The sequence below is a fragment of the Hemitrygon akajei genome, chromosome 12 (genome assembly GCF_048418815.1).
Source record: "Hemitrygon akajei chromosome 12, sHemAka1.3, whole genome shotgun sequence".
Taxonomy (NCBI): Eukaryota; Metazoa; Chordata; class Chondrichthyes; order Myliobatiformes; family Dasyatidae; genus Hemitrygon; species Hemitrygon akajei.
The window spans coordinates 3,956,638-3,981,936 of NC_133135.1; the positions used below are offsets into that span (position 1 = coordinate 3,956,638).

General features: G+C 46.6%; 1 protein-coding gene across 1 annotated transcript in view; it reads left to right on the plus strand.

The window, feature by feature from the left end:
- The first annotated feature begins 11,744 nt into the window (after window positions 1–11,744).
- Window positions 11,745–25,299, plus strand: part of msh4 (mutS homolog 4) — a 213,455-nt gene continuing 199,900 nt past the window's right edge. The window contains exons 1-3 of the mRNA XM_073063909.1: window positions 11,745–11,994; window positions 19,326–19,517; window positions 20,524–20,684. Coding sequence (XP_072920010.1) covers window positions 11,745–11,994; window positions 19,326–19,517; window positions 20,524–20,684 — 603 coding nt within the window. The remainder of the gene's footprint in view (window positions 11,995–19,325; window positions 19,518–20,523; window positions 20,685–25,299) is intronic.

A 25,299-nucleotide genomic window follows, 5' to 3' on the forward strand; every position in this document is an offset into this window, starting at 1 on the left:
GAGTTATAGGATTAGGACCATACTACTTAAAAGGTGGAAGACTTAGAGGAGATTTGATAGAAGTGTACAAAATTATGAGGGGTATAGATAGGATAATTACAAGCAGGATTTTTCCACTGAGTTTGAGGGGGACTTCAATTGGAGTCATGGGTTAAGGTGAAAAGTTAAAGGGGAACATGAAGAGGAAACTCCTTCACTCAGAGGGTGGTGAGAGTGTGGAATGAGCTGCTAACACAATTTTAATTTACAAGCTCAATTTTAATATTTAAGAGAAGTTTGGATAGATACATGGATAGTAGGGGAAAAGAGAGTATGGTCTGAGTTGGGTCAATGGGACTAGGCTGTTTAAATGGCTCAGCACTGACTAGATGGATCAGAGGACCTGTTACTACGCTGTACTTTCCTACGAATCTATGTCTCTAGGTTGGGAGGTTGATTGGCCACTCTGACTGTGTAGTTGCGTGGTGGAATCTGGGAGGAGCTTAAGGAAATATGGAAAGAATAAGGAAAATGCTGATGTAGATGAGTGCTTGTTCATTGGCATGAACTGGTGATGTGAAGGGCATAGTTTCTGTAATTGACACAGATATCTAGAAACTGGATTTCACTCTTTTGCTGTGCTAAATGTGCTGTTATGGGGGCTTGTGTCTAATATGAACCCTCACATAAATGAGTGAAATAAGGCCAAATACTGGGTGGCACAATATCTGTTCCAGCGCCAGTGACCCAGGTTCAATTCCTGCCATTGTCTGTCAGGAGCTTGCACGTTCTCCCTGTGACCATGCGGGTTTCCTCCAGGTGCTCCAGTTTCCTCCCACATTTCAAAGACTTAACAGTTATTTGGTCATTGACCCGTAAATTGACTCGTGTTCAGGTGAAGGTTAAATCAGTGGGTTACTGGGTGGTGTAGCTCTTTGGGGCAGAAGGGCCTGTTCCACACTGCATCTCTAAATAAATAAAACAGTAACAGTAAAAACAAGCCCCCTTTTCTCCCTCCCAAGCACCTGTGCATAGACACAGACAGGCATCCAACCCCAGGACAGGCCGTAGAATAACTGTGCTTCTTCCTATAGATGCTGCCTAGCCTGCTGCGTTCCACCAGCATTTTGTGTGTGTGTGTGTGTGTTTTTTTAAAACAAAGTATGCTTTATTCAAAAACAAAATTATGTACAATAAACCATTCAATGACTCTCAATCCTTTACAACTGTTTCCATTACTGTCTTTACATTTCCACACTTTTGCTACCCACGTGGCACTCTGTTATTCCATATTTACATTCCCTTGTTGAGGGGTATACACCCCACCCCCCTACCCCTCAACTCCTGTGGGAGAAGAACCCTAGACTGTGATCCTTCCCCACTGGGCCCTTGCATTGGCTGCACCAAGTTTGAGTGTGTCCCTCAGTACGTACTCCTGCAGCCGAGAATGTGCCAGTCGGCAGCATTCCCCCACGGACATCTCCATGTGCTGGTAGACCATCAAGTTTCGGGCCGACCAAAGAGCGTCTTTCACCGAGTTGATGATCTGCCAGCAGCACCGGATGTTGGTCTCTGTGTGCGTCCCTGGGAACAGCCCGTAGATCAGAGAGTCCTCTGTCACGCAGCTGCTGGGGATGAACCTCGACACTATCCCTTCCATCCTCCTCCACACCTTCTCCGCGAACCCACAGTGTGCAAAGAGGTGGGTCACCAACTCCTCCTCACTGCAGTCCTCCCGTGGGCAGAGGGGTGTGGAGGCGACGTTCCGGGTGTACAGGAGGGATCGGACTGGGAGGGCCCCTCTCTCCGCCAGCCAGCCGAGGTCTTGGTGCCTGTTGGTGAGGTCTGGCGATGGGGCATTTTGCCAGATGAACTGGATGGTCTGGAACCACCCCACTGTGTCCATCACGTCCTTCTCCTGCAGTGCCTGCAGGACCTTATGTGCTGACCATTGCCTGATGGCCTTGTGGTCAAACGTGTTGACCTGAAAGAACTTCTCTACGAAGGACAGGTATGGCGGCAACAACCAGCTGACAGGGGTGTTGCGCGGGAAAGAGGCCAGACCCATCCTTCGTAGCTAGGGCCACAGGTAGAACCTGGGCACATAGTGGTACTTGGTGCCCACATGCCTGGGTTCCACACACAACCTGATGCAGCCACACACGAAGTTGGCCACCAGGGTGAGGGCAACATTGGGAATGTTTTTGCCCCCGTTGTCCAGGGACTTGTTAATGGTGGTCCACCTGACCCGCTCCATCTTGGATCTCCAGATGAATCTGAAGATGGCTCGGGTGATTTTCGAGCTGCAGGAGCGGGGGACTGGCCACACCTGCGCCAAGTACAGCAGGCCTGAGAGCACCTCACACCTGATGACCAGGTTCTTGCCGCTATCGATAGGGAGTGCCCTCCCCACAGTCCCAGTTTCTTTTTGATCTTGGCAGTCCGCTCTTGCCAGTTCTTGTTGCACGCCTCAGCCCCTCCAAACCAGATCCCCAACACCTTCACATGATCAGACCTGATGGAGAAGGGGACGCTGGATCGGTTGGGCCAGTTGCCGAAGAGCATGGCTTCGCTCTTCGTGCGGTTTACCCTGGTCCCCGACGCCTGCTTGAATTGTTCGCAGATGCTGATCAGCCTGCGAACTGACCTCAGATCAGAGCAGAAGACGGTGACATTGTCCATGTACAGGGAGGTTTTGACCTGGGTCCCTCCACTGCCTGGCAGCGTCACCCCTCTTATGCCCTCATCTCTCCCGATGGCTTCAGCAAAGGGTTCAATACAGCACACGAACAAGACAGGGGAGAGAGGGCAGGCCTGCCTGACTCCAGACCTGATGGGGAAGCTGTCTGTTTCCCACCCATTGATCTGGACTGCGCTACAGATGTCTGTGTAGAGCAGTTTGATCCGATTCCGGATTCCCTCCCTAAATCCCATTTTGGAGAGTACATCCGTCATGTACATGTGCGATATCCTGTCGAAGGCTTTCTCCTGGTCCAAGCTGACCAGGCAGGCGTCCACCCCCCCGTCCTGCACGTAGGCGATGGTGTCCCTCAGCAGCGCGAGGCTGTCTGAGATCTTCCTGCCCGGTACAGCACAGGTTTGGTCTGGATGGATCACCTGCTCCAGTGCAGACTTGACCCTGTTGGCGATAGCCTAGGACAGGATCTTGTAGTCCACATTCAGGAGTGAGCTGGGCCTCCAATTTCTAATGTCTTCCCTCTCCCCCTTCTGCTTGTAGATGAGGGTGATGATGCCCTTCCTCATGGATTCTGACATGCTGCCTGCCAGGAGCGTAGCGTTGTACACTTCCAGCAGGTCGGGGCCCATCCGGTTCCACAGAGCCGAATACAACTCGACCGGTAAGCCGTCGCTTCCGGGAGTCCTACCCGACTCAAAGGAATGGATTGAGCCAATCGGCTCGTCCAGGGTCAGTGGCTGCTCCAGACTCTCCCGCTTGCCGTCGTCTAAGACCTGCGTGATAGACGACAGGAAATTGTGGGAGGCTGTGGAGTCTGTGGCCTTTTCTCCATACAGATTGGCATAGAAGGATCTGCAGATCCTCAGTATGTCTGTCTGCGAGGACGCGACTGAGCCGTCCTCTTCCTTAAGGTTGTGGATCCTTTTGGAAGAAGAATGTGAGCACGTCTCATCCTGCTCCACGGTTTGGACCCTTGATTGGAAGATGATCTTGGAGGATTCAGCGGCAAAGTGCTGGGCTTGCCGGCCCTTCACCTCCCGCAGTTCCTCCCTGACATCCACCCCCCCTCGTCTGCAGAAGGAGGAGTTGCTGCAACTCAGTCTGGAGTTTACGCAGTTCCCTCTGCCCCTGCCTTGCTCTCTGGATACCCTTGCGGATGAAGAACCTCTTGATGTTCTCCTTGGTGGCTTCCCACCAGTGAACTGGGGAATCAAAGAAGGCTTTCAAGGTTCCCCAACCTGTGTACTCCTTCTCTAGTTCCTCGATGTTCTCTGGGGTCAGCAGCTTGACGTTCAGCTTCCACGTCCCCCTACCTGCCTTCCGGTCCTCCCGTAGGTGACAGGTGGCTCGCAGGAGGCAGTGGTCAGAGAAGAACACTGGCGTGATGTCGGTGGATCTGACCGTGAGGGGCTCTGACAGGAAGAGGAAGTCGATCCGGGAGCAGGCTGAGCCGTCCGATCGTGTCCAGGTGGCTTGCGGCTGAGCTGCCCCTGTGGGGGCGCCAAAGGTGTCGCGCAGCTTGGCTGTCTTTACCGTTTCCATCAGGAGTCTGGAGGTACTGTCCAGCCTGCCGTCGGCGCTGCCGGATCATCCAGCCGCACCAATGGTGCAGTTGAAGTCTCCGGCCAGAACGACCAGCCGGGACGTCACCAGCAGCAGTGGGAGCTGCTCGAGGACGGCCCGCCGCTCGCTCCGCATGGGGGAGGTGCACACGTTGATCAGCCGGAGTGGAGTGCCCCGGTATTTGACGTCTGCTACCAGGAGGCGCCCCGCAACCACCTCTTTGACTTGGGTGATTGAGAAGTTGCCTCCCCGTAGCAGAATCCCCAGGCTGGAAGCGCGACAGTCGCTGCCCCCCGACCACACCGACAAACCCTGAGTCCACCAATGTGACCACCTCCGGTAGTTGCGGAGGTGTGGCAGTCCACACTCCTGGAGGAAGGTCACGTCGACCTTTACCGAGTCCAAGTACTAGAGCGTGCTGACGCATCGCCTAGTGCTCTTCAGACTGCGCTCGTTAATGGATGCCAGTTTAATGTCCGCCATCATTTAAAGTCCTTTATTTAACTGCACTCCGTCCTTACCTTCGCAGTCCTGAGTCTTCATGCCCACCACCTTTGTGAAGTCCTTCACCTTCTGTGGGCTCAGGAACTGCGGTCATCCTCCCCTGGGTGTGGCAGTTCTGGTTCTTTGCCTGGGGGCTTGCTGTCTCCCAGGCCTGCTGCCCCTTCAGGCTGCGGAGCACCAGACATGGCTCCGCTCCCGGGTTCCCGGAGCTGAGCGTCTCTGCCGCTCTCCGCCTCCTGTGCTTGTGCTTGGGGGGTGGCCAGCAGTCTTTCTCCACTCTCTCTCCTCTCCGCTGGCTTTGTCCGCCACTTCCTCTGCCGAGACTGCTGCTGGCCTCCCCCAACTCCTTCTTCCTCCGAAGTGGACAGATTACTGGATGCTGTGTGGTCCTTTGCGCTCTCTTTCCGTGCTCCCTCTGCTCCGCTCTCTGTCGTTTGGCTGGAGCTTTCTGGGCCTTCTTTCGTTTGCCCACAATGCTCCAGCCTTCCTCCCCCTCGGCTCTCCCCTCCTCCATGGACTCTTCCTCCTTTTCCTGTGGCGGGTCCTGGAGGGTCTGCGAGGGGGTGTGGGCCCTCGGGGTGGCTGCGCTTTCTTCCCTTCTGGCATCTTCCGTCGTTGCGGGTGCTGCCTCTGCAGGGGTGGTGGGTACTTCTGAACCTGCCGGGGCCCTTTCAGTGCCAGCACCTCCCTTGGTCGCCTGTGCATAGGTGCCAGCACATCTCGGACAAGCCCTGTACAGGTGGCTGGCATCTCCGCAGAGATTGCAGGACTTGGCCTGCATGCAGTCCCTGGTGAGGTGGCCCTCCACCTTACAGTTCCTGCAGGTTACAGCCCTGCACTGGGCTGCGATGTGCCCCGCCTTGCTGCAGTTGTGGCACACCCTGGGTTGCCCGGCGTAGACCATGTAGCCTCGGTTCCTTCCGATGGCGAAGACCAAGGTGGGGTGGATGACACAGTCGTTAGAGTCCACCTTCAGCTTCACCATGACCTGCCGCTTGCTGGTCTAGAACCCCAGGCTGTCCTTCACGTCCTTACTAGTTCCTACGCTCTCCACATACCGAGCGAGGAATGTAAGGACGTCAACCACCGGTTGAACATCTGTATGGTGACAGACTGATCCTGCTGAGTGGCAGCAAAGAGGGGCTGTGCTTGTAGCAGCGACAGCGGCGCCTCTCCCCGCTTCTCCTGGAACCGCTGGAGCAGTTTCTGCCACCCTGCGGGTTACCGGAAGGTGATGTCGAAGAACCCAGCAAAGTCCTGGACGCAGTAGACGTCATCGATTGTGAATCCACAGCAGTCCACCAAGACCTTCCGGATGAAGGTCTCCCTTGTGAAGCCGTTGCCCTCGTTCTGGTGTCGCACTGTCAGCCGGACAGTGTTCTTGATGCCCAGGCCTCGGGCTGATGCGCTGTTGTCCTCAGCCATCCTCTTCACTGCTGTCTTCGTCGTTGGAAAGGGGTGTTAGATTGGGAGCCTGTCAGCATTAGGATCCACCCCTGCGTCAGCGCAAAACCTTCTCCGCCTTCCGATCATCGCGTGTCCCAAAGGAAACTACACTTGATCTTAGCCAAATGGCCGAGAAGCGATGTGTTGCTTGAATTTCCAGCATCTGCAGATTTCCTTGTGTTTGCATAGAATAACACTGAGCAATTTGCTAGTATAGTGATTAGTATAACACTTTCCAGGGCCAGTGGCCTAGGCTCAATTCCCTCTGTTATATGTAAGGAATTTCTGCATTTTCCCCATGACTGCATGTGTTTCCTCTGAATGCTCCCGTTTCCTACAACATTCCAAAGACATGTGGGTTAGTATTATCCAATCACAAACAAGAGAAAATCTGCACATGCTGGAAATCCGAGCAACACACACAAAATGCTGGAAGAACTCAGCAGTTCAGTCATCTGTAGAAAAGAGAACAGTTGACATTTCAGGCTGAAACCCTTTGGCAGGGTTAGTAGGTTAGTTGCTCACGAGGGTGTAATAGGCTGGTGTGGCTCATACACCTGGGAGGGCCTATCATCATGCTGTATCTCTAAACAAATTTAAAAATAAATAAAATGTCTATCACTAAGCTCTCCCAGCTTGTGTATTATTATCTTTAGAAGTAATTATCTACTTCGGAATTCCCCTGAGGATAGGAAGTCAGCCAGCCTCAGCTAAAATAACTAAACAGGAAATGCTGGAATCAAAACCAGGAATTGTGATATGCACCAACTGCTCATATGACTATTCACCACCTGCTTCCATGGATCTCCTGACTCTGGTGGGGGGGGGGGGGGCTAGACCTTGACCAAGGATGAACTGCAAGCTAACAGTTCAAAGGAGCGCCTTACACCTTCTTTGATAGAGATGCACCTTAGTTCCCTTTCTTAAATAATGATATACCTCCAGTCTTAGAAACATAGAAAACCTACAGCACAACACAGGCCTATAGACCCACAAAGTTACGCTGAACATGCCCCTACCCTAGAAATTACTAGGCTTACCTACAGTCCTCTATTTTTCAAAGCTCCATGTACCTATCTAAATGTTCCTTAAAAGACCCTATCGTATCCGCCTCCACCACTGTTGCCGGCAGCCCATTCCACGCACTCACCACTCTCTGAGTAAAAAATTTACCCCTGACACCTCCACTGTACCTACTCCCCAGCACCTTAAACCTGTGTCCTCTTGTGGCAACCATTTCAGCCCTAGGAAAAAGCCTCTGACTATCCACACGATCAATGCCTCTCATCATCTTATACACCTCTAGCAGGTCACCTCTCATCCTCCGTCGCTCCAAGGAGAAAAGGCTGAGTTCACTCAACCTATTCTCATAAGGCATGCTCCCCAATCCAGGCAACACCCTTGTAAATCTCCTCTTTGGCTTCCACACCCTTTCTATGGCTTCCACACCCTTCCTGTAGTAAGGTGACCAGAATTGAGCACAGTACTCCAAGTGGGGTCTGACCAGGGTCCTATATAGCTGCAACATTACCTCTCGGCTCCTAAATTCAATTCCATGATTGATGAAAGCCAATACACTGTACATCTTCTTAACCACAGGGTCAACCTGCGCTGCTGCTTTGAGTGTCCTAGGACTCGGACCCTAAGATCCCTCTGTTCCTCCACACTGCCAAGAGTCTTACCATCAATACAATATTCTGCCATCATATTTGACCTACCAAAATGAACCATTTCACACTTATCTGGGTTGAACTCCATCTGCCACTTCTCAGCCCAGTTTTGCATCCTATCAATGTCCTGCTGTAACATCTGACAGCCCTCCACACTATCCACCAACCTTTGTGCCATCAGCAAACATACCAGGAACACCTCCAACCTTTGTGCCATCAGCAAACTTACTAACCCATCCCTCCACTTCCTTATCCAGGTCATTTATAAAAATCATGAAGAGTAAAGGTCCGAGAACAGATCCTTGAGGCACTCCACTGGTGCCCAACCTCCATGCAGAATATGACCCGTCTACAACCAGTCTTCGACTTCTGTGGGCAAGCCAGTTCTGGATCCACAAAGCAATGTCCCCTTGGATCCCATGCCTTCTTACTTTCTCAAGAAGCCTTGCATGGGATACCTTATCAAATGCCTTGCTGAAATCCATATACACTACATCTATTGCTCTTCCTTCATCAATGTGTTTAGTCACATCCTCAAAAAATTCAATCAGACTTGTAAAGCACGACCTGCCCTTGACAAAGCCATGCTGACTATTCCTAATCAATTATACCTCTCCAAATGTTCCTAAATCCTGACTCTCAGGATCTTCTCCATCAACTTACCAACCACTGAGGTAAGACTCACTGGTCTATAATTCCCTTTTTTGAATAAAGGACCAACATCTGCAACCCTCCAATCCTCTGGAACCTCTCCCGTCCCCATTGATGATGCAAAGATCATCGCCAGAGGCTCAGCAATCTCCTCCCTCGCCTCCCACAGTAGCCTGGGGTACATCTCATCCAGTTCCGATAAGCTCCAGCCCATCCTCTTTCTTAATATCTACATGCTCAAGCTTTTCAGTCTGCTGCAAGTCATCACTACAATCACCAAGATCCACTTCCATAGTGAATACTGAAGTAACGTATTCATTAAGTACCTCTGCTATTTCCTCTGGTTCCATACGTACTTTCCCACTGTCACACTTGTTAGGTCCTATTCTTTCATGTCTTATCCTCTTGCTCTTCACATACTTGTAGAATGCCTTGGGATTTTCCTTAATCCTGTCATGGTCCCGTCTGGCAATCCCCCATCTTGCTATTATATCCTTGATTGGGCCTTATTCCACTCGTCTGATTCCCAATTGTTCCCAGCTCCATTAATTACTGCACACCTGCTTTCCATCAGTGAATGCTGGATAAAAACTCTAGACTCCCAGCAATGGGCTGCCAGTTCGTTGGTTGACTCTATTGTTCATAAACCTTGTTTCCTGATTCCTTAGGACTGTCAGTGCTAAGCTCGGCATCATTTCCTGGATACTCTATGTAAACCTTGTCTCCGTGTAAAGACTCTCCTGGATACCTGTTCCACGTTCGCGACGGTGGTAACACCTCATGACTCTGTCTCTGCGCCTGTGTCCTGCACTTGGGTTCATCCCCAGTCATGTCCTTGCAACAAACCAAGGCCTTCTCATAGCCCCTTCTGGGTCTCCTAATTTCCTTCTTAAGCTCCTTCCTATTAGCCTTATAATCTTCTAAATATGTAACGTTACCTAGCTCTCTGAACCTTTTGTAAGCTTTTCTTTTCTTCTTGACTAGATTTATTACAGCCTTTGTACACCACAGTTCCTGTACCCTACCATAACTTCCCTGTTTCATTGGAATGTACCAATGCAGAACTGCACACAAATATCCCCTGAACATTTGCCACATTTTTTCCATACTCTTCCTTGAGATCTGTTTCCAATTTAAGATTCCAATTTCCTGCCTGATAACCTCCTAATTGTAAAGAAGATAGAATTAAGATCACTATCTCCAAAATGCTCTCCCACTGAGAGATCTGACACCTGACCAGGTTCATTACCCAACAGCAGATCAAGTACAGCCTCTCCTCTTGTAGGCTTATCTACATATTGTGTCAAGAAACCTTCCTGAACACATCTAACAAACTCCACCTCATCTATACCCCTTGCTCTAGGGAGATGCCGATCTGATATTTGGGAAATTAAAATCTCCCATCACGACAACTCTGTTATTATTACACCTTTCCAGGATCTGTTTCCCTATCTGCTCCTTGATATCCCTATTACTATTGGGTGGCCTATAAAAAACACCCAGTAGAGTTATTGACCCCTTCTTTTTCCTAACCTCCACCCACAGAGACTCCGTAGCAACCCCTCCATAGCTTCCACCTTTTCTGCAGCTGTGACACTATCTCTGATCAACAGTGCCACACCCCCACCTCTTTTGCCTCCCTCCCTGTCCTTTCTGAAACATCTAAAACCCAGCACTTGAAGTAACTATTTCTGCCCCTGAGCCATCAAGTCTCTGTAATGGCCACCACATCATAGAACATAGACATAGAACATAGAATAGTACAGCACATTACAGGCCCTTTGGCCCACAGTGTTGTGCTGACCTTCAAACCCTGCCTCCTATATAACCTCCCACCTTAAATTCCTCCAAGCTCCAAATTCCTCATATTTCCAAGTACTGATCCATGCTCTAAGCTCATCTGCTTTGTTCACAACACTCCTTGTGTTAAAATAGATGCATCACAAACCGATCTGAGTGCGATCCTTCTCTATCACTTGCCTATCCTCCCTCTCACAATGTCTACAAGCTTTCTCTATTTGTCTTCTTGAACTTCACCAATTGCTAATGATGAAGTAAATGTATCTGCAAGTTTCTTCACAATTTCTTTCCCAGCTTCCCGTAAGGTAAGTCTCTGCCATAATGCATTTCAAGCCTATTAATACTTCCTCCTTAGTATTTCAGGGTAATTTTTATTGTCACAAGAACCAAGGCACAATGAAAACATTTTTGATTTGCATGCCAACCACACAAATAATTTAATTACACTAATGCATTGAGGCAGTTTAAGGAAGTTCAATAGTAGTTGAAAGGCTTCGATAGAGTGGATGTGGAAAGGATATTTCCTATGGTGGGGGAATCTAGCACCAGAGGGCAGAGCCTCAGAATAGAGCAATGCCCATTTAGAATGGAGATAAGGAGGAATTTCTTTAGCCAGAGAGTGGTGAATCTGTGGAATTCATTGTCACAGATGGGATTGGAGGCTGTCATTGGGTATACTTAAGATGGAGGTTGATAAGTTCTTGATTAACCAGGGTGTCAAAGGTTACAGGGAGAAGGCAGGAGAATACAGTTGAGAGGGATAAATAAGTTATGTTGGAATGGTGGAGCAGACTGGATGAGCTAAATGACCAAATTCTGCTCCTACGTCCTATGATCTAATATCTTATGGTTTGATTACGCTGGCTGGTTTACTGAGGTAGCAAGAAGTGCACACAGTCCACGGAGGGGAGGTGTGGTTCTATGCTGTGTAAACAACTCTGCAGTTTCTCCCGATCACAGCCAGAGTGGTTGCCATACGTCTGGCATCACCATTTCTTCTGCTATGAGTGTGGAGGAGCAACACCTCATATTCCGTCTAGGTTGCCTGCAATCTGATGGCATAAACATAGACCTCTCCAATTTATGGCAATTTTCCCCCTCCCCTTCCTATTTTTCAATTCCCCACTCTGGCCTCTTACCTCTCTTCACCTGCCTATCGCCTCCCACTGATGACACTCCTCCTTCCCTTTATTTTCACCTTCATAAAATAATACTCTGCCGATAAACAACATATTTCATGACCTTTGCCGATGATTCGCATTCTCCCGTTACCCGGGTGATCGGAAACCCAGCACAAAGTCCGCGGGTGGGGGCGGGGCCAAAGCACTCACTCAGAGCGCATGCTCCAGCCCGGCAGTGTGCGCAGCCGCGCCTGCGCAGATGAGTCTCATCGTCATTTTCTTGCCTCTTCCCGCCTTTTTTTCTCAGCGGTGATGGAGGCTCAGCCGACGGTGGGAGGTAGCGGCGGCCCTATGCTTAGTACTCGGTCCGCCCCGCTGCCCAGATACGCCTTCGGGCTCCTGGAGACCCCGCGGGACGCGGTGGCGGGCGAGGGTAGCAGCTCGTCGAGTGGACGGCCCGAGTCAGCCTTTGCCTCGGGCTCGGGGGCGGCCGGCGGTCCGCGAACGGCGAGCGGCTTCACCCCGAGCGGCAGCGGCGGCAGCAATAAGGCAGTGGGCAGAGGTGTGGTGGCGAGCTGGGCGTGGGAATGGGTTGGGTTGGAGTGGTGGGTGTGTAGCTGTGGGAGTTGATTTGGGGGAAGGTTGTAGCCTGGGTATGGATGTTGGGGCTGTTTTTGGTGGATGTTTGGTTGGGAGGGTGATAGGTGTAGGGGTTGATTTGGGGTAGTAAGAGTGCAGATGAAGGCACTGTCAACCACAATAGCTGGGAAGCTGCATTTCCCTAGACAGAAGTACATTTGAGATGACCTGGGTGAAAAAAAATCTCTTCTCCTGAGATGTCTTGGACATGGTGAAAGGGATTTTATCCTCAGACGAAATTTGGTGGGAGGGTGGGAGAAGGTGCAGTTAAAGTACTGTAGATGTGTGAGGCAATGGGGTTATAATAAACGTCAGTGGGTAGATTGTTAGCTGAGATTGAGAGAGAATCATAGAGTCAAAGAACCCTTCAGCCCATGTAGTTTGTGCTGAACCATTAATCGGCTTAGTCCCATCAACGTGCACTGGGACCATAACCTTCCATACCCCTCCCATCCATGTACCTATCTGTTTCTCTGAAACGGTGAAATCAATCCCAAATCCACAGCTCATTCCACGCATTGAATACCTTCTGATTGGAGAGGTTCCTCCTCAGGTTCTCCTTAAACATTGCACCTTTCACCCTTAAACCATGACCTCTAGTTCTAGTCTCAACCAACTCAAGTGGAAAAAGCCTCCTTGTATTCACTGTACCTTACCTATACGCTCATAATTTTGCATGCTTTATCAAATCTCCCATCAATTTTCTCTGCACTTTTTCAATCGTATTTATATGATTCCTGTAAGTAGGTGACCAAAATTGGACACAGTACTGCAAATTAGGACTAATTAATGTCTTGTACAATTCAACATAATATCCCAACTCCTGTACTCAGTACATTGTTTTATGAAGACCAATGTGCCAAAAGCTTTCTTTATGACCCTATCTACCTGTGATGCCATTTAAAAGGAATTATGGATCTGTATTCCCAAATCCTTCAATTCTAACACACTTCTCATTGCCCTACTCACAGTATAAGACCTATCCTGGTTGGCTCTTCCAAGCAACATCTTGCACTTGTCTACTTTAAATCCAATCTGCCATTTTTCCAGCTGGTCCAGATCTCACTGCAAACCATGATAGTCTATCTTGCTGTCTATTGCCCTCAATCTTGGTGTAACCCGGTAATTTAGCGATCCAGTTAATCGTGCTAGTGATGCCAAAGCGAGGAAGATTATACCGTCTAATACTTGGCTAAAGAGTTGATGTAGGAGGGAGGGCCAATTGTCTCTCTTCCAGGAAAGGTGTGACCTGTATGGAAGGGATAGTTTGCATCTGAAAAGGAGGGGGACAAATATCCTTGCAAGAAGGTTTGTTAATGCTGCACGGTGGGTTTTAAACTAGAGTTGCAGGAAATGGAACAATTAGTGGAGAGGTTGTGGAGGCAGATGTAAGCCCACCAACAAAGTTAGGAATCAAAAGGTTGAGCATGGTGTGACTAGTATTTTAATGCAAGGAGTATTGTAGGAAAGGCAGATGATAGTGCTGAGGATGAGGTAGCTGGTTTACAGAGGCAATGTGTAGTAAGGAGAGGCTGATGATAGGGCAAAATTGCAGTCAGCTGGATGAGTTGCAAAGTAAAAGGTGGACAAAATTGAAAAGAGTGAACACAGGACTGGAAGTGTTATATTTGAATGTGTGCTGTATACGGAATAAGGTAGATGAACTTGCAGCACAGTTGCAGACTGGCAGTTATGATGTAGGCATCACTGAATTATGGCTGAAAGAAGATTATAGCTGGGAGCTTAAAGTCCAAGGATACACATTGTATCAAAAGGACAGGCAGGAAGGCAGAACGGGCAGCATTAATCTGTTGGTAAAAAATGAAATCAAATCATTAGAAAGAAGTGCCAGAGGATCGGAAGATGTTGAATCATTGTGGATAGAGCTAAGGAACTGTAAAGGTAAAAAGACCTTGATGGAACTTTTATACAGACCCCCAAACAGTAGTAAGGTTGTTGTCTATAAATTATAATGGGAGATAGAAAATTCATGCCAAAAGGTCAACACTACAATAGTCGTGAGGGATTTCAATAGGTAGGTAGATTGAGAAAATCATGTTGGTGCTGGATTATAGGAGAGGGTTTTTCTAGAGTGCCTACGACTTGGCTTTTAGGAGCAGCTGATGGTTGAGCGCACAAGAGGTTCAGCCATTCTGGATCGGGTGTTGTGTAATGAACCAGAAGTGATTAGAGAGCCTAAGGTATAAGAACCTTAGGGGAAGTAATCATGATATGATTGAATTCACCCTGAAATTTGAGGAGGAGAAGTTACAGTCTGGTGAATCAGTATTACAGTGGAGTAAAGGGAATTACAGAGGCATGAGAGAGGGGTTAGCCAGAACTGGTTGGAAAGGAACATTGGCAGGCATGATGGCAGAGCAGTAATGGCTGGAATTTCTGAAAGCAATTCAGAAGGTACAGGATATATACATTCCAAAGAGAAAGAAGAACTCTTAAGGAAAGATGACACAGTCGTGGCTAACAAGAGAAGTCAAAGCCAAAGAATATAATAGAGCAAAAATAGTGGGAAGTTAGAGGATTGGGAAGCTTTTAAAAACTAACAGAAGGCAACTAAAAAGTCATTAAGAAGATAAAGATGGAATATGAAAATAAGCCAGCCAATAATATTAAAGAGGAAACCAAGAGTTTCTTAAGATACACAAAATGTAAAAGAGGGACAAGAGTGGATATGGGACCACTGGAAAACAATGCTGGAGAGGTAGCAATGGGGGACAATGACATGGCAGACAAACTGAATAAGTATTTTGCATCAGTCTCCACTGTGGAAGACTCTAGTAGTTTGGTGGAAGCTCCAGGTGTTGGGGTCATAAAGAATGTGAAGCTGCCATTACTAGGAAAAAGGTTCTTGGGAAACTGAAATGTCTGAGGAGGTCCTGCAAAGAGAGTTTAGAGAGTTAGGTGAAATGTTGAAGGACAGGACCTCCAGGGTTGCAACCTCAGGATTGCTACCCATGCTACTTGCTAGTGAGGCTAGAAATAGGAAGATTATGCAGCTAAATACGTGGTTAAGGAGATGGTGCAGGAGGGAGGGCTTCATGTTTCTGGACAATTGGGCTTTGTTCCAGGGAAGGTGGGACCTGTTCCGACAGGACAGTTTGCACCTGAACTGGGGGGGGACTAACATTCTTGTGGGTAGATTTGCTAGTGCTGCTCCGGGGGGGGGGGGGGGTTTAAACTAGATTTGCAGGGGGAGAGGAACCAGAGTGTTAAAGCAGATAGTGAGGTGGAGGAGGATAAAGGTCATGCGAGGACTGCATGTATAGACAGAGGTTTGTATGTGATCAAAATGTTCTCAGGTGCATCTATTTCAATGCAAGGAATATTGTAGGTAAGGTAGATGAGCTTAGGGCGTGGATTGGCACGTGGATTATGACATTATTGCTACTAGTGAGACTTGGTTGAAGGAGGGGCAGGACTGGCAGCTTAATGTTCTGGGGTTCCGTTGTTTCAGATGTTATAGAGGGGGAGGGATGAAATGGGGAGGAGTGGCATTACAAGTCAGGGAAAATATCACAGCTGTGTGTAGACAGGACAGCCCGGAGGGCTCGTCTACAGAGGCCATATGGGTGGAGCTGAGGAATGGGAAAGGTGTGACCACTCTAACAGGGTTGTGTTATAGACCGCCCAATAGTCAAAGAGAATTGGAGGAGCAAATCTGTAGAGAGATAGCAGACAAATGTAAGAAACAGAAAGTTGTAATAGGGGATTTTAACTTTCCACATATTGACTGGGGCTCCCACACTGTGAAAGGGCTAGATGGCTTGGAGTTTGTCAAATGTGTTCGGGAAAGTTTTCTAAATCAATATATAGAGGTACCTATGAGAGAGAGTGCAATACTTGATCTCCTATTAGGGAACCAGACAGGTCAGGTGACAGAGGTTTTGGGTCCAGTGACCATAATGTCATTAGTTTCAAGTTAATTATGGATGAGGATAGGTCTGGGCCTCGAGTTGAGATTCTAAATTAGAGAATGGCCAATTTTGTGGAAATGAGAAAGGATCTAGGAAGAGTGGATTGGGATAAGTTGTTTGCTGGCAAGGATATGTTCAGTCAGTGGAATGCCTTCAAAGGCAAAATCTTGAGAGTGCGGAGTTTGCATGTTCCTGCCAGGATTAAAGGCAAAGTTAACAGGCATAGGGAACCTTGGTTTTCAAGGGATATTGGTAATCTGTTTAAGAAAAAGAAAGAGGTGCATAGCAGGTATAGGCAACCTCAATAAATGAGGTACTTAAAGAGTATAGAAAATGTAAGAAAATACTCAGGAAGGCAAAAAGAAGACATGGGGTTGCATTGCCAGATAATGTGAAGGTAAACCCAAAGGGTTTCTACAGGTATATTAAGAGTAAAAGGATAGTGTTCTATGGTTCTGTCTGAAGGTAGTTAAGTCACCTGCGCCAGATGATGTACACCCCAGGGTTCTGAAAGGTGGCTGAAGAGGTTTTTGAGGCATTAGTAATGATCTTTCTGAAATCACTAAATTCTGAATATTTTCAGAAGACTGGAAAATTGCAAATGTCTTTCCACTCTTCAAGAAGGGAGAGAGATTAAAGAAAGGAAACTATAAGCCAGTTAATCTGACATCAGCGGTTGGGAAGATGTTGGAGTTGATTATTATGCTTCGGGGTACTTGGAGGCACATGATAAAATAGGTCATAGTCAGCATGGTTTCCTGAAGAGAAAATCTTGGCTGACATCAGGAATTCCTTGAAGAAATAACAAGCAAGATAGACAAAGGGTCAGTTGATGTTGTGTAAAAACACAAAATGCTGGCAGAACTCAGCAGGCCAGACAGCATCTATGGGAGGAGGTAGTGACGACTTTTCAGGCCGAAACCCTTCATCTGGGGTGCTTAGATTTTCAGAAGGCTTTTCTCGAGGTGCCACACGTGAGTCTGCTTAACAAGCTAGAAACACATGGTATTACAGAAAAAAATTCTAGCATGGATAAAGCAGTGGCTGATTGGTAGGAAGCAAAGAGTGGGAATAAAGGGAGCTTCTTCTGCTTGGCTGTAAGTGACTAGTGTTGTTCCACAGGGGTCTGTGTTGGGACTGATTTTTTTTTACATTATACAGTTTGTCAATGATTAGGTTGATGGAATTGGCGTTTGTTGAAAAGTTTGCAGACGATATGAAGATAGGTGGAGGGGCAGGTAGTTTGGAGCAAGTAGAGAGGCTACTGAAGGACTTCGATTAGGAGAATAGGCAAAGAAGTGGCAGGTGGAATACAGTGTCTGCTATTTGGTAGATGGAATGAAAGGGTTGACTATTTTCTAAATAGAGAAAATACAAAAATCTGAGGTGCAAAGGTACTTGGGAGTCCTTGTGCAGGATTCCCTAAAGGTTAATTTGAAGGTTGAGTCTGCTGAGGAAGGCAAATGCAACGTTAGCATTCATTTCAATTCCATTCCTACATGTCACTGTAATGTTATTAGGTAGCCAATAGACAACTCCCATCAGTGGTTTTTTTCCCTTTACTATTCCCAATCTCTACCCACATGGACTCAATATTCTGCTCCTTAGATCTTGTATCATCTCTCACTATTGTCCTGATCTCACCTTTAATTAAGAACACTACCCCACCTCCCTTACCTTCCTGCCTATCCTTCTGCGTTACCTGATATCCTTGGATATTTAGTTCCAAATCCTCTCCACCCTGCAACCATGTCTCTTTAGTGGCCACTAGATAATACCCCTTTTAACTGATTTGTGCCACAAGTTCACTGATCTTATTTCAAATACTACAGGCATTCAAATTAAGTGCCCTTACACTCATTGTGCTTTTAAAATCTTATTATCTTTTTCTCTTTTGTACTTGACTTCTCTTTACTTCACTCTTACTTTTCTCTTTTTTTATCTTTTACTTTATCTTAATCCACATTTTTCTCTTTTACTTTTTCCATACTTCTCCAATCTGATGAACCCACCCTGCTACTATTTTGTGTAAAGCCCTCTTCACAGCCCTAGTTATACGATTTGCTAGGATCCAGATTCCATCACAGTTCAGGTGGAGCCCATCCCATTGGTACAACTCCCTCCTTCCCCAATACTGGTGCCTATTTCCCATGAATTCAAATCCACTTCTCCCACACTGATCCTTGAGCTAAGCATTTAACTCTCTAATCTTCTTGACCCTTTGCCGATTTGCACGTGGCTCAGGTAGTAATCCAGAAATTACTACCTTTTTGGTTCTGCTTTTTAATTTAGTCCCTAGCTGCTCAAATTCCCTCAGCAGAACCTCTTTCCTCATTCTCCCTATGTCGTTGGTATCCACATGGACCATGACAACTGGATCTTTCCCCTCCCACTGCAAGTTCCTCTGCAGGTCAGATAAGATGTCCGCAACCCGGGCACCAGGCAGGCAATGCAGCCTTCAGAATGCTCTTATTTTCACGATAGAGAGTATACTATCTCCAATTACCACTACATTTCTCTTCTTTCCCTCTCTTGAATGGTTCCCTGAACTACGGTGCCATAGTTAGGTGCTCATCCTTCCTACTGTCCTCACTCTCACCCACACAGGGAGCAAAAATCTCAGACCTGTTGGACAAGCTAAAGGGTTGAGGCTTCTCCAGCACTGTCTCTACCCGCCTCACTCGCAGTCACACCCTCTTGTTCCTGACCACAGACTGAATTTGAGGCAGCTAATCAACTGGGTGTGACTACCTCCTGAAACAGAAAATCTAGGTAATTGTCCCCCTCCCTGTTGTGCTGCAGTGTTTGAAGCTCAGATTTTAGGTCATCAACTTTGAGCCTGAGTTCCTCAAGCAGCCAACTCTTGCTGCAGATGTGGTTACCAGGAACCACAATGGTGTCCACCAGCTCCCACATCACGTAGCTACAGCACATCACCAGATCCTGCATCATCCCTTTATTTAATTAGCTGTAATTTAGGGACTTTTTATTCAACCACTACAAAACCCTTACTTCCTACTTACCTGTGGTTCCTCGTCAAAGCCTCAAGTTCCCATTCCTATACTGGTCCCCTCACAATGGCCACTCTGACCCTGCTTTACTTTTATTTGCTCCTAATGAATTGCAAATTGATTGGTCCGCCGCTAATGCTCCGAGCCCCGCAAAAAGCTTTTTTAAACTCTTCTCCCCAACCTGTGCGAAGCTGGCTTTCTCTGCGAATTGATTGGTTCACCGGTAATGAACTTAGGAAGTTTACTATTAATAAAATGTTTTAGGTGTTTTTGGAATTTATTCATGATCTTGTTGATATTAATTTTGACAGAATCGTACTTTGGTGATAAGAGTTCAAATGCAGGAAATAGAAGCCAGTTTACAGCTGCCTCAGCTCAGAGCAGCTCCTCTTTCAAGTGCTTTGATGAAACCAAAATTCGGAAGTCTCCTGTGTCCACTACCAGCAGCAGCCACAATACAAGACCAGCTTGCAAGCTTCGCACTCCACAAACTAGTCACTCAGGTTCACTGATGCTGATCTTAGTTTTAATCTTCAATTGCATAAGAATTGTAATATATTTAGTACTGAGTGGTACATAAAATGTTGTGTGCCTGTCTTCAAATACACTCCGTGACCACTTGCTTCCTCTGCCTAATCAAGACCATCCACAGAACTGCTGCTCAGTAGATAGAGTCATAGAAAAGTACAGCACAGAAACAGGCTCTTTGGCCCTTCTGGTTCACCCAACCATTTAAGCTGCCTAGTCCCATTGACTTGCTCCAGGACCATTGCTCTCCAAACCTCTCCCATCCATGTACCTCTCCAAGTGTCTCTTAAATGTTGAAATTGAGCTCACATCCACCACTTGTGCTGGTAGTTTGTTCCACATTTCCATGATCCTCAGAGTGAAGAAGTTTCCCCTCATATTTCCCTTAAACATTGTACCTTTCACCCTTAACCCATGACCTCCAGTTGTAGTCCCAATAAACTTTTTGTTTTTTGCACTATTCTCTGTAAACTCTAGAGATTGTTGTGCATGAAAATCAAAGATCAGTTTCTGAGATACTCAAACCACCCCTTCTGCCACCATCATTCCAAGCACTAACCACAGTCACCACTTACTCTTGTCCAACTGTACCAGGATATGTGGATCCTGGATTGGTCCCCACAGCTACCCGAGGACCCACCAGTAGACAACTCCTTAGGAGAACATCATATTCAACTTGAGTGACTACTGTTTTGCTATGTTGGAACTAGAATGTGTGGTGACATTTTCCCCTAGCGCATCCTTGGGTGTGTTAGTAGTTCTTGCAAACAGCACACTTCTTCACTATATGTTTTGGTTACACATAATGAATAGATAAATCTAAATCTGATTTCAAAAATATTTGATCAATAGCCCACATTTGAATTGAATTCCTTCATGTTTGTTTTGTTTTTTTATTGACTGACACAGCAAGGTTGTAGAGTGTACAGCAGATAATATTTCTGTACCAGAATCTGAATTCCTTCATGTGTTTCTGTACAGTTCCTTCATCTTCTGCAGTCTCCGCTGTTGTTGCCTCAGTAATTGTAGCCGTGGTAGAGGGACGTGGGCTTGCCCGTGGTGAAATAGGAATGGCCAGCATTGACCTAAAGAGTCCAGAACTAATATTATCCCAGTTTTCAGACAACTCCACATATGCTAAGGTAATAAATTAAGATTTTAGTTTTTATTTAATATTGATTAGATTTCCAATGACTTGTGGGAGATATTGAACTATTACCATCTCACAGTTGTGTACACAGCTGCTATTTGGTTCTTGAAGTGAACCCAGTGTCTACCAAGGCAATGAAACAAAGGACGGGAAATAAGCATAACACTGTTGGGATGGCTGCAAATGTTTCCTTGAAGAATCTTGTCTGTGCTGTTCGATAATCTGTGAAATATTTAACAGGAACATGAATAGGAGCTTCTTCACTCACAGGGTGGTAAGAGTGTGAAATGAGCTGCCAGCACAAGTGGTGGATGTGGGTTTAATTGCAACATTTAAGAAAAGCTTTTGGATAGGTATATGGATGGGAAGGGTATGGGGGGCTATGGTTCAGGTGTAGGTTGATTGGACTAGGCAGACTAATACTTTGGCATGAACTAGATGGGTTGAAGGGTTGGTTTCTATGCTGTAATACTCTGTGACTCTAATCTGATCTTGATAAAGTTCCTGTCAAGAAACAGCTTCCCCTGGAAGGAGGGTGGGGAACCACAATACTCAGAATCAAGGTTTGGAACTGAAGGAGAAATGATAATTATTTCTTATGGAACATGTGATCTGGAACATTATTTAAAGACTTGTGGAAACAATTTCAAAAGTGAATTGAATTGTCACGACTATGGATTCGGCAGCACAGTAGATATGGCAATTGTGCTTGTGAATTTGCACGTGTCAGCTAATTATTTAATCGTGATAGAATTTAACTCCATACTTGTTGTCATAGTGCTTGTTGAGACTTGGACAGAGCATAGCAATGCTTCGCTGCTGTTTTACATTCGGCCTTCCCTGAGATTTTGGACTTCCTAGTCAACTGACTCTGAAGACTAGCAGTATCCGTTTAATGTTTAGATGTTCTTTTCAGCTGCCATGTAGGCTTCGTTTTCCTTTTGATAGTTTTAGTTAACGGCCCTGTTTGGCCTAGCGTTTATTGTTTATTTTCCCTTTAACACTGTTCATAGTAAAGTCTGTGAACTATCAACCTGCTTCAGTGTCTCTCACTCTGCACTTGGGCCATATCCGAACCTCGGTAACAGCAAGTCTTGAACAACAAAGATGGACCCAGCAGAGAGAGAGCAGCTGACCTTGGCCGTGAGATCCATTGCTCAAGTAGGAGACAAGCTACAGGCAATTGAGTCTGTTCTCAGTGAAGTTATGGAGGCAATGAGGCAGATAACTTCTTGCTGACAAGCCCAGTCTCACTTGTAGGAACAGGTATCGTCCCTAGCTCCAACTGTTCAGCAGCTTACCACAGACAATCGAACTCAGGTATCTGCGATTTCTGTACTCACGGTTGCCGTCTGCAAACTTGCTGTGAACAGCCAGCATCAACTCATGGCCATAAACATTCTCACCAGCTCAATTCAGCAGCTTCCGTCTGCCTCAGTCCCACTTCTAGCATCTTGCAGGTCCTTATTTTCTGCTGCCACGACAATCTCTGCTAATAATGTTCCTGCTCCCGCACCTGGACCAGATCCGACTCTCACAACCGTTCAGGAACCGAGTATTCCACCACCAGGCAGATATTCTGGTGATCCCAATGGTTGCAGGAATTTTATTACCCAATGCAAGCTGACATTCCAAGCCCAGCCTGGTCATTTTGCTGATGATGCACGATAATTGGCGTACATGGTCAATCTTCTTGACGGACCTCCGTTCAGCCTGTTCAAGGGTTTGCGAGAACAAGGATACTCCACAGCCCAGTCGTTCTGACACTTTGTGGCAGAGTTAAGGAGGGTTTTTGATCTTCCAGTACAGGGTCAAGAGGCTGCCCACCAACTCTTGGACATGTGCCAAGGCAGAGGAACAGTAAGATCCTATGCAGTCAAGTTTCATACCCTTGCAGTAGAGATGGGATGGAATGAGAGATCTCTCATCACTGCCTTCCAGCATGGACTGAATGCAAGGGTCCAGCATGAGATCACTGTCTGGGACGAGCCGGATAGTCTGGATGACCTGATTAATCTGGCTATTCAAGTTGACAACCAGGTAACTGAGTGGCGCAGGGAAAGAATGTTACAAACTTCCAATGCACTGCCAGATCACCGTCTTTCCTCACCCTTTCCCCTTCCCTCACCTGATCACCATCTTTCTTCGCCCTCTCCCCCTCCCTAACCACCCAGCCCATGGAAGAGCCTATATAAATAGGGTCACTTCTCCTGTCTGGCTGGACGTCCGGGAATTCAACTGACTCAGGAGTTATGTCCATGAGTTTGTATCTGCCTGTCCCACCTGTGCTTGGAACAAGACATTACGCCAGTGTCCTGTGGGTCTGTTATGTCCACTGCCTGTGCCCCACTGCCCCTGGTCCCACCTTTCAGTAGATTTCATCACTGCTCTGCCCCCGTCTAATGGAAACACCACCAATTTGGTCATTGTGGATCAATTTTCCAAGGCTGCCCACTTCATTGCCCTCCCCAAGCTTCCATTGACTCATGAGACTGAAACACTCATGGTTCAACATGTGTTCAGACTCCATGGCTTTCCTCAAGACATAGTGTCTGATCGTGGACCACAATTCACTTTCCGCTTTTGGAAGACTTTCTGCTCTCTTTTAGGAGCAATGACCAGCCTCTCTTCTGGCTTCCATCCCCAATCTAATGGCTAGACTGAGAGAGTGAACCAGGAGTTGGAGACAACCCTGCGCTGTCTTGCCTCTTCCAACACCACATCCTGGAACTCCCAATTGGTTTGGGCAGAGATCGCTCACAATAACCTCCAGTTGTCCTCCACCAGTTTGTCTCCCTTTGAATGCCAGAAGGGATTCCAGCCCCAGCTCTTCCCTGATCAGGAGATTGACATAGGAGTTCCTGCTGCTGAACAGCTGATCCTACAAGCTACAAGCTCACCTGGAGACGAGCCAGGGCTTCTCTGCTGTGCGCAGAGAAACAGCATTCCCGGCAGGCTGATCGGCTCTGTCGACAGGTAAGGCCGTTCAAACCAGGAGAGGAGGTCTGGTTGGCATCAAGGGATCTTCCTCTGAGGGATGTCATGTGATGACGTAGGATCGAGACGTGGAAATCCAGCTCTCCCGTAAAAATCAGTAAATTAATGTTTAAGTGAAGAAAAGTTAGTAAATACTTTCTAAAAGTTACTTATAAACTACTCAGGATTGTTCCAAAATATGTCTCATAAGCAGAAGCAGAAGAAAACTACTCCCTTGAAGATGGCACAACTTGGAAAAGAATCGGGGCCCGGCGCCATGAAAGAGCCACGGGCTCAAGTGCATTTTACCTCCGGCGATACAGAACAGGAAGCTGCGGCAACATAAACCGTCTCCAAAGAAAAAGAGCAACAAGAATTGCACATGCGTGAAGGAAGGGGCATGCGCAAATTTGAGCAACCTGAACTACAAATCCCAGCTACGATCGGAACTGGAAGTGAAAGTGAATCTGAGGCAGATTCAGATTCTCTGGATAAATCAGACGAAGATGAAGGTAAAAGTTTTTCTGGAGATATCGGAAAAACTTTGGTGTAAATAATTCATGAATTAAAAGCATTAAAAATAATAAAAAAGGATATTAAAAATATGAAGATTATGTTTGACAAAATGATGAAAAAACAGGACAAAATGGATAAGAAAATTAAAGACTTGGAAGAAACAACGGGAGACATCATTGAAAGAATGAATAAAATGGAAGACAATATTTCTGCCTGGACATCAGAAAGAAAACAGTTGTTGGAAAAAGTGGATATTTTAGTAGACGAAATAATATTAAGGTTGTTGGACTTAAGGAAGGTATAGAGGGAAAGGATACAATAATTTTTTCTCAAAAATGGATCCCGGAAAATTTGGAAATGGAAGAAGGAACTCAGTTAATTGAAATTGAAAGGGCTCACAGAGCCTTAAGGTCAAGACCTCAAGTTGATCAAAACCCACGATCAATCTTGATAAGATGCTTAAGATATCAAGATAAAGAAAAGATCCTGAAGGCGGCTGCCCAATGTGCCAGAAAGAGAAATGGGCCATTGATGATAGAAGGGAAAACAATTCTTTTCTATCCTGATATAAGTTATGACCTTTTTGAAGAGAAAGAAGGAATTTAACCCAGCGAAAAAAGTTTTATGGGAAATGGGTTATAAATTTATAATGCATCACCTGGCAACCCTGATAATTTTTTTGGATGATGGAAAAAGATTTTTTACTGATTATTGGGATGAGGAACAGTTTGCACGAAAACTTCCAAATATTCGCTAACCACAGTCAAAGATTTAAAAGTGAAACGGATTAAAGATGAAGACAGGGGCACAATGGAATTGATGGACATTTAAGGACAAAAGAATATTTAAACATATTCTTAATTATATGATACAGGGGGAGAAAGGTAAAAATTTGAGAAATTAATTGAGAGTAGTGACTTTTTTTTCTTCTTGTATATATACTTTTTTATGTTACAGGGGAGCTGGGGGAGCTTCGGATCGATTGCTATGGGATTCACGTGTGTAATCATGGCGATTGCCATGACCCGTACAATGGAGGGGGGTAATGCCTTGTGCAGGAAGGCACAGAGTCGAATGTACTTCCTAAGAAGGTTGGCGTCATTCAATGTCTGTAG